Consider the following 9,663-nt stretch of genomic DNA (forward strand, 5'->3'; position numbering starts at 1 on the left):
TGGAGCCAAAAATGACAGAGAATACCACAAGATAAAAAAAAGTAAAGCAATAGCAAAAAGAGCAACAAAAGTAAATACCTATATTTTGTTATTGATGTCATTATATGCCATTTATTATGACCTGTGACTCACAAATTGTAATTTGGGCCTTAGCCCTTTATGAGAGCTGTAGACACAAAATGGTGGCAAACGTTTGGGTAATACTATTTGTAAAGTTGCTTTATTTTTGGAATGCATGGAAAGCATTGGATAAATTCAACATGCAGAAAACATAAATTAAAGTATTATTTGTTGGAAAGCCATAATACTGTAATTATTTATTGCATTCAGTATTTAACACTTTATTTTTTCATTATTTAGATTGATTTTGAAGATGTGATTGCTGAACCTGAGGGAACACACAGTTTTGATGGCATCTGGAAGGCAAGCTTCACCACCTTCACTGTGACGAAATACTGGTTTTACCGCTTGCTGTCTGCAATCTTGGGCATTCCATTGGCGCTAATCTGGGGCATTTACTTTGCAATTCTGTCATTCCTGCATATCTGGGCTGTTGTGCCATGCATAAAAAGTTACATGATCGAAATTCAATGCATCAGCCGAATCTACTCCATCTGCATCCACACGTTCTTTGACCCACTGTTTGAAGCCATAGGAAAGATGTTCAGCTTTATTCAAATTTCTTTACGCAAAGAAATATAAGTGACTCTCAACAAAGTGCAGATAGTCAGAATTTATGTGTAAGTTTTAAAATCAATATTTTATGAGCACTGTCATAAAATCAAAAAGTCACTAAAACGTGTCCTCTTGGGCGAGTTTCTACCTATACAGAAGAATTTTGTCTAAAGAAGGTGTTAGCGTCCATGAGTCTCTTTGTTGGCGCAGTGTTTTCTTTTATACACATATTATATGATATGCTTACATGTTAAATCATGAAAATGTTACAAAAGAGTTTGTCTGATGGTAAAAGTATTATTTGGTAACAATATTCTGCAGTATTGATGAGTAACACTAGTAGATTTTTCATTGAGGCTATTTTGGAAAAAGTAAAGCAATAAATGGCAACACATGTAAATAACTATATTTTGCTATTGATTTCAGTATACTCCATTTTTATGATTTCTGTGCCTAGTTTAGAGTTGCAATTTTGTAAAGAAGAGCTGGCTCAAGGCCATATTAACTAAATAAAATATTCTTCCATGGTTTTATGTGACCGATCTATCAGTGTCACCGAAAAAAATGGATAACTGACATGTTAATAAGAATGATTAACAGCACTCCTGTGATGCCTATGTGAAACAAAGCTAACAAACACAATTCCTGCTTCATAATAAAAATACAATATGAGATATCTAACATATTGTAAAACATACGTGTGCTATATAGTGAATGACAATGATTTTGGTCGTCTATGACATCACCTGATAATATGTAGTATATGCTTTAAAAACAAAATATATGAAAAAGTTTTCCTTCTTCAATCCGTGCACTGCCCGACCTGTCTTTTCCTGGGATAGCTACTTACTATGTACTTTGTATTGTGAGATTCTATGCCACTTCTAATAATGTATATTTTGCTATGACCATCATACACTGTAAAATCTAACCTGAAAAATGATTTCATGGTGCAGAATATTTATGTAATAGCTGCTGCAAATTAAAGCCTGCGTCTGCCTGATATATAGTAGTACTAACCATAATATACCATCTACTGGGCTTGATGTATCAACCCAATGGTGGACCCTCCTGACGTGTCATTTGTGTTAATTCATTGATACATTCAATACAGTAACATGTCCTACTATTTTAACACATATTTGGAATTATAAAGTGAAATTAACATTAAATAATATAATATACGTAAAACAAATGTATTCACATAACTGGGTAAAATACATCTGTAAGTGTAGATATATGTAAAAAAGAGCAAGTCCAAGCGCTTCCTTTATTAATACACCGAAAGAGGAATATTGTGCCTTATCTGTCTACTGAAGACTTACTACTAGGAACAGTTATGTGTGTGTTGTACTACTCTTATACTATATATATTACAGATAAAGTGAATTAAAGTGCCTTTTTTATGGTGTATGCTGCTTTTATTTCAGCTGATTCTAAAGACTATGTGAACTTTACACATTAAAAGAAATTCTTGTTATCTTTTCTTTTCATTTTGTTGGCTATTAGTTTCTACAAAATAAAACTTACAAACAACATTATAAGGACAGAACCCGTTGACCCCCTATTCATGATTTTCAGTTTCTTTTTAAGTCATGTTTCTTTTATTATCTTGTGGAATTCGTTCCAATGATTTTGCACCAAATTCTTGAAAATAGCTGTTCGTTAATCTTGCGCAAAATAAAAACTCATCTTCACTTTTGTTTAAATCATGTTTATTGAGTGATGCAAGAAGAATAAAAGTAAACGATGCACTCTAGTATATCAGCAAAATACCAGGTAAAATTACACGTTAGACAAGAAATGCATTACAGCAACATCATGTATCTTGCACTTAACATTCTAAAAAGTAATACTACTGATTGATATTATAATATGTTGACAGTAAAGAACAATTGAAGTGAATAATAACCTATATTAATTCTCATTATGACTATTCAGTAATCACAATGCATATTCAAACTAAAGAAGGGGTGGAAAACAAACAAAGAGATTAGAGTAGAGAAGAGATAGAGGGGTAGAAAGAAGAAGAGAGGATTGGGTAGGGTAATGGGGCAGGGTGGGGAAAGGCGCGGCCATCATCCCGTCCCAGTTGTCAGGACGTAAACTGATGAATGACCTAATGATAAGCGAGAGCGAGTCATATATTACATCGGGCTTCAGAAATCCAGAGATCCAGGTCAGGGGTTTCCCTGAAAGCTATCCAGGGGGCCCATGTGATATAGGTTTTATTTACATTGCCTAGAGATTGATTTATTAACTGCTCCATCCTATAGATGTCATTGAGTTCCGCCACAAACTCCGCACGTGAGGGAAATTTTTCCTGTTTCCAAAAGCGTGGAATCAAGTTCCTAACCGCGGTGAGGAAGTGTCTGAGGATGCTCTTTTTATATCGTGAAATCGACAAATCACATAGGGATAGTAATGCTATGCATGGAGAAGGTTGAATCTGAATGTTAGACATCTTGTTATAAAGCTCAAAGACAGCCAACCATAAGGCTTTTATGGGGGGGCAATCCCACCAAATGTGCATATAAGAGCCAGTCTCCTTTAAGCATCTCCAACAAGTGTCAGGAGTAGTGGGGAACACGGCATGTACCATAGAGGGACATCTATACCATCTTGCCAAGATCTTGTAGCTCCTCTCCTGTGATACCGCGTATAATGACGATCTAAACGTGAAGAGAAGAATTTTTTCTCTATCCTCAGGCAGTAAAGGCTTTCCCAGATCACCTTCCCATTTCGAGAAGAATGCTGGTGATCCATGCAGTGGAGCCCTTCCCCCCTGGAAGATTTTATATAGCAGCGAGACAGTATGATCTGGAGGGCATGTTGATGTGCAAAGCATCTCAAAAGGAGTTAGCGGTCTGCCAATATTGGTTTGTTTAGAGATTGCGTAAATGAAACTTTTGAGTTGTTCATAAAAAAACCAATCAGCAAAGGGTGCTTCCTCCTCTGGAAATAGTTCCTGGAGGGATTTCATCCTGTTCTCTTTTAGATAGTCATGGAGAATGGGTTTGGAATCTTTTCTCTTGTTTAAATACATCTCTCTTTTTAGCCCCGCAGGGAAGGCAGGGTTGTCGTAGATTGGGATCAAAGGTCCTGGGAGAGTTGTGATCTTGAGGTCTGAGTTTCTATTTTTAATGAGAAGCGATATGTTTCGTGTAAGGAAGGGTAGGTGGGCGCCCGCTCCCGATCCACCCCCGGACCAGAGAATAATCTGAGAGTCACAGCCATTCAGATCATTCTCTAGCTTTACCCATTTTTTACTATTTATGTTGTGATAGAGGTCTAGTATACATGTTCCTAATGAGGCGTAACTATAGGTCGCAAGATCCGGGAGGCCTAGACCGCCTGTCAGTTTTGATCTGCTTAATAACGTGTAGGAAATGCGTGCCCGATTATGAGACCATATAAACCTGGTGATTATTTGTTTAAGGCGAGAAAAAAAGGAAGCTGGCAAGTATAGAGGTATTGTTTGGAAAAGGTATAAAAGGCGCGGTAAGAGGTCCATTTTTACTGCGTTGATCCTGCCTAGCCAAGACAACTGGAGCCTATGCCATTTTTCTAAATCTAGATTAACCTTTTGTAGGGCTGTTGTAAAATTGGTCTCAAACAATTTGGATATCTGGCTGGTTATTTTAACGCCTAAGTAAGTGATGGAGTCAAAGCGCCATTTAAATGGAAAGGTGGACTTTAGTTGTTCGACCAAGGGAAGTTGTAATGAGATGTTTAAGATTTCGGATTTGTGGGAGTTCATTTTAAAATTACTTAGGAGGCCGAATTTGTGCAGTTCCGAGATAATGTTTGGTAGGCTCGTAGATGGGGACGTGATGTATAGCAGAATATCGTCTGCAAAAAGTGCTATCTTATGTTCTTCGGAACGCTGTTTTATCCCTTTGATTGAGGGGTTATTTCTCAATGCCACAGCCAAATGCTCCATTGTTAGTATATATAAGAGGGGAGAGAGCGGGCACCCCTGCCTTGTACCATTCCTGACCGGAAACACGTCTGAAAGTTTGCCGTTGACCTTGACCTGGGCACTAGGAGAGGTATATAGAGCAGAAATTCTGTGCATCATATTTTCTTTTAAGCCAATTTCTTCCAGGGTTTGAAAGATAAATTCCCAGTGAACCCGGTCAAAAGCTTTTTCAGCGTCAATTGACATGATACACAGGGGGTCCCCCTCCCTGCTCGCTCTGTCGAGTAGAGAGATAGTTCTGATTGTGTTGTCTCTCGCCTCTCGCCCTGGAACGAAGCCTACCTGGTCCTGGTTTATTAGTTTAGGTAAGAGGGGGCATAATCTATTTGCTAACATTTTAGCGTATATTTTAATATCAACGTTTATCAAAGAAATCGGCCGATAATTATTACATGTAGAAAGGTCTTTACCAGGTTTGGGAAGCACTGTAATGTGGGCGGCGAGTGATTGAGCAGGGAAAGAACCTCCCGAAGAGACAAAATTGCAGGCCTCCAGAAACAGTGGGCACAGTGATGTAGTAAATGATTTATAGAAGCCCGCTGAGAACCCATCCGGGCCCGGGCTTTTCCCTTGTTTAGGGCGCTAATGGTTTCGGATACCTCTTCTGTAGAGAATTCCTTTTCGAGGTCGGCTAGGTCGCCTTCAGGCAATATGGGCAATTTGTGTTCCTGCAAGTATGATTTAATTTTATTATGAAGAAATTGTGGAGGTGCATCTTTATAATGTCCTGCTATATTGTACAGAGATTCGTAATATCTACTAAAGTTGGAAAGGATATCTTTAGTGTTGAACACTTTATTCCCTTCTTTGTTTTTGATAAAGGGAATGTAGGTATTAGGGCTGTGTTTGTTAAGGGCTCTGGCTAAAAGTTTACCACTTTTATTGCCGAGTTGGTAAAAGCGGCTTCTGAGTCTCTCCCTGAGACACTTGGACTTTTGATCTATGATAGTCAATAATTTCTGCCTAACTGAAGTAAGCCGAGCAAATGTACTGGCGTCGAGATCTCGTTTATGCTGATTTTCTAATTGGTGGATTTGATCTGTTAGGATAATTATTTCCGCCGCTCTCTCTTTTTTCAACCGGGCGCCGTGGGAAATGAGAACGCCTCTCACTACACATTTCAAAGCCTCCCATCTCATAGTGGGAGACGTGGTGTCCCCACCATGGTCGGCCACGAAATTCGCGATTGTCTGTTCAATCTCGGATTTACATAATGCATCCAGGAGCAGATTTTCATTCAAACGCCAGGAGAATCCCGATCCCAAGGCGGAATGAAGTGAAAGAGATAAGTAAATAGGTGCATGATCCGACCACAGTATCGACCCCACGTCCGCCTCCATCTGTAAGTCCAGTAACCTATGTGAAATAAAGAAGTAATCTATTCTGCTGTATGTGTTATGGATTTTCGAGAAGAAGCTATAATCCCTGACTGTAGGATTTAGAACTCTCCAGACATCTACTAGTCTCAGGCTGCGTAGTTGGGATCTAATTTTGTTGATAGAAGATGAAGAATAGGAGGACCTACCTGAAGAGACGTCCACCGCAGGGTCCATTGGAATGTTAAAGTCGCCTCCAAGTATCACAGGAGAGGAGCCAGCAAACTCCCCAAGACGCCTCTTGCATTCAGCTCCAAAAGTCTGTTGCCCTTGGTTTGGAAAATAAACATTGGCTATTACAAGTTTATACGTTGCCCATGAGATGAGTAGGAAGATATATCTGCCATTTTTGTCGATTAAAGAATCTGGAATTTCAGGCATGAAGGATTTGTGGAAAGCTATTGAAACACCTTTTGATTTGGAATACGGGTTAGAGCTGTGATACCATTTGGGATAATTTTTTGTGACACAATGCGGTATCACTCCAGTTTTGAAGTGAGTCTCCTGGAGCAATAGCACAGAGACCCGTTGTTTATGACTATCGAACAGGATCCGCCTCCTTTTCTCTGGAATATTTAGCCCCTTTACGTTAAAGGAGCAGAGTTTTATTTTATCCATAATCTAAAATTTTGACAGTTCCTCGCGACATCGTGCGCCCCACCCGCCGGGACACGGGATAGCCAGGTGTGGTAGGGGAAAAACAATGGGAAAGAGGGAAGAAAGACAGGGTAGGAAAAAGGTAGAAATATGTGAAGAACATAGGAAAAGGTGCGTTGAGATTGACGCACCAAGTCTGGTCTCGCATCAGTATGGCGGAGGCAACCAGAAGGGGAAGAGATAGCTCCCCCCCGTCCCCGAACCGTGCACCTCAAATGGAAAAAGGAAGCCGAGGAGAACACCGACCCCCCACTTCCCCATGAACTTGATAGGTCCTACGATCAAGAATCTACATGCATATGATATTCAAGCAAAGCAGAATAATAGTAATATTAATAGCATATCTAATAAGGTCAAGGTGTCTCGCTTATTGACAGAGAGTTGTAAAACATTAATAACATTCGCGATACCATAAATTTAAAGGTTCAGAACTTGAGCCAGACCCCCATGGCAGGCCGCCAGTATGTCCGCCTATCCGGCCAGGGGGATCGGCCCATTAACAATATACTAACATAGGACCTATCTAACTGCAGCAGAACATCTGGACACAACACAATAATTGCCAGGAACTTATTGAAACAAATGAAAAAAAAAAATGTAGAAAACAAAAAGAAGAAAGAAGGACTTCATGGAGGATCAGAAGGGACCTCATTAGAGAGCTTTTTCTTGGACTGAGGGACCTTGAGCCACCTTGGAGGAGCGTCCGGAAGTGTTGGGGTTGAAGGCCATTCTGGGAGATCTATTAACGGCAGTTCAAATGTTCCTAGGAAATTGGCCAGGTCCCCAATTCGGCGGAAGTATGCGCTTTTCCCGTTTTTGAATGCTGTTAGTTGAAATGGGAACCCCCATCTATAAGGGATATCTCTTTCCTTAAGAACTGCTAACAGGGGTTTTAGGGCTTTGCGCAAAAACAAGGTACGCCTGGATAAGTCTGATAGAAGTAAAATTGGTTGGCCTTCATACTGGAGAGGTCCCTTTTTCCTAGAGGCCATCATGATGGATTCCTTGGTTCTGAAGTAATGCACCCTACAAATGACGTCTCTAGGGCGTAAATCAGAGGTGGGTTTGGGACCAAGAGATCTATGGATCCTATCAAATTCAATGGTACTATCTTCACAATCACCCAGGATGTCTAGAAATATTTTTTGGACTGTGCGATCTAAGTCCTGAGGACTAACGGACTCTGGGAGGCCCCGTATGCGAATATTGTTACGCCTATTGCGATTTTCCAGATCCTCAAGGCCAGAAGACATTTCCTCCATTCTTATAGTATGGTCCATTAAAATTTCTCTATGTACCTGAAGTTCCTGTGAGATGTCATCCTGCGTCTTTTCTACATCCTCTATCCGTGATGTACACTCCTTCTGTAGGTTATGTATCTCCTTTTTGTACGAGTTCTCAAGCCTGCATGCAAAGCCTTCCAGGTCCATTTTTGTTGGTAGAGCTTTAATATATTTGCTTAGATCAGCTATATTCATATCTTCAGGCAAGTCTTTGTCTCCCTTATTGATATCTGCTGATTTTTTGGGAGAAACATGTGGAGCCTGTGACTCTCCCGAAGAAGAGTTGCTTTTATGTGGGGCTTGCGACATTGTTGATCTCGTGCTCCTTGTTTGGGTCGGCTGATTTAGAAACCGTTTCATATCCTCCGGAAGAGGTTCCTTATGCAGGCTTGTGGGGTCTTCAGAGATCCTTTTGTTTTTGCCCATAGATGTCTGCTGCTATCAATTATATCCCAGATAAGTGTTTAGGGGAACATGGGGGTGCAGCCATCACCACATTAGCCGTGGCCCCCCATCAGCAAGCCCCCTCCGAGATGCGTGCGTAAGTCTATAGTGCAACTGTTTTTAACTCTGGGCAGCCAAAGGGTTACTGTGTTATTCCACTATGAGTCTCAGGGGGGAGCAGGTGCCACAGGGGCTATGTAAATGTGTGTCGTTTTACAGGGTGTTAGCGTTGCTTTAAGCCTCCTCCAGCGTGACCCAGAAGCTGGTGGGTATGGGGCAGCAGCAGGGACGCAGTGCCGCGCCACGAAGGAGAGGTGGGCACAGACCGCCAGCGGCGCACACACACAGGCACTCCAGCCCCTTGCATGGGCAACAAGATGGCGCCGGGAGTGGCGGGAAATCCCCAGAATCTCCACCGCCGGCAGATTCTCACCCCCACAGACACCAATCCACCGGAGCGGCCGAGGGACAGTGCGCCGCAGCTGGCAATTCACTCAGCACCCTCTCCAGTGAGCGTAACCTCTCTTCTGACCGGCCGCACCAACAGGGGGCAGCGGCTGGAGCTCAGTGGTGTGCGGGTCCGCACCACTCAGAGGAATCCGGGGCGCACCGGAGCGCAGAGGCGCCGGCCAGCGGCTGTCAGCTCAGCAGGGAGCGAGCGAACAGTCAGGGAGAAGGTAGAGTAGCCGGGGAAGGGGGGTGGAGTGTACCTTCCCGGCGTCCCAGCAGCTTGCGTGCTCCCGGCCTGTGTAGCTTCCAAGATGGCGGCGTCTATGCCGCTTCCCCGTCCCTCCAAGGGGAAACGCTGGGCTTGTGCTGGGGCAGAGAGTTCTCCCTGCCCTCCGGGTAGTCTCAGGGCGATCGCAGCCCTCCCTTGCCGGTCAGAGGAGTCTTTGGGCTCGATGGGGCCAAAAAATCCCTGTGGAAAGCAGTCTCAGAGCAGGAGCTCTTGCGATGTGCGACTGCTCTCTTGCACCTTCAGGCCACGCCCCCTCATCTTCACTTTTGTCTTTACCCTTCTTTGTACCTTTTTGGCTTAAAAAGTTAAACATTTCGCAAAATTTAGCAAAAATTGTGTAATCATTTTCTGGGGAAAGAGAGGATAGAGGGGAAGGGGAGGATAGAGGAGAGAGTACGTTTGTGCCTAATTTTATCACTTTTCGAAAAGTGGCAAATACAGTAGAAAAAATGAGAAAACATTTTGAAACCCATCTGTGAACATAGAAGAAAATAGGCATAAAATAGA

At 42.2% G+C, this 9,663-nt stretch overlaps 1 protein-coding gene across 2 annotated transcripts in view; it reads left to right on the forward strand.

Annotated features, from left to right (window-relative positions):
* The window catches only part of CAV1 (caveolin 1), a 94,405-nt gene extending 92,033 nt beyond the window's left edge, over window positions 1–2,372 (forward strand). For both annotated transcript variants that reach the window (XM_069764842.1, XM_069764841.1), the window contains exon 3: window positions 361–2,372. In XM_069764842.1, the coding sequence (XP_069620943.1) occupies window positions 361–702 (342 nt within the window). In that variant the 3' untranslated portion in view covers window positions 703–2,372. The remainder of the gene's footprint in view (window positions 1–360) is intronic.
* Window positions 2,373–9,663: the final 7,291 nt, after the last annotated feature.

Source organism: Ranitomeya imitator, chromosome 4 (genome assembly GCF_032444005.1).
Source record: "Ranitomeya imitator isolate aRanImi1 chromosome 4, aRanImi1.pri, whole genome shotgun sequence".
NCBI classification, from domain to species: Eukaryota; Metazoa; Chordata; class Amphibia; order Anura; family Dendrobatidae; genus Ranitomeya; species Ranitomeya imitator.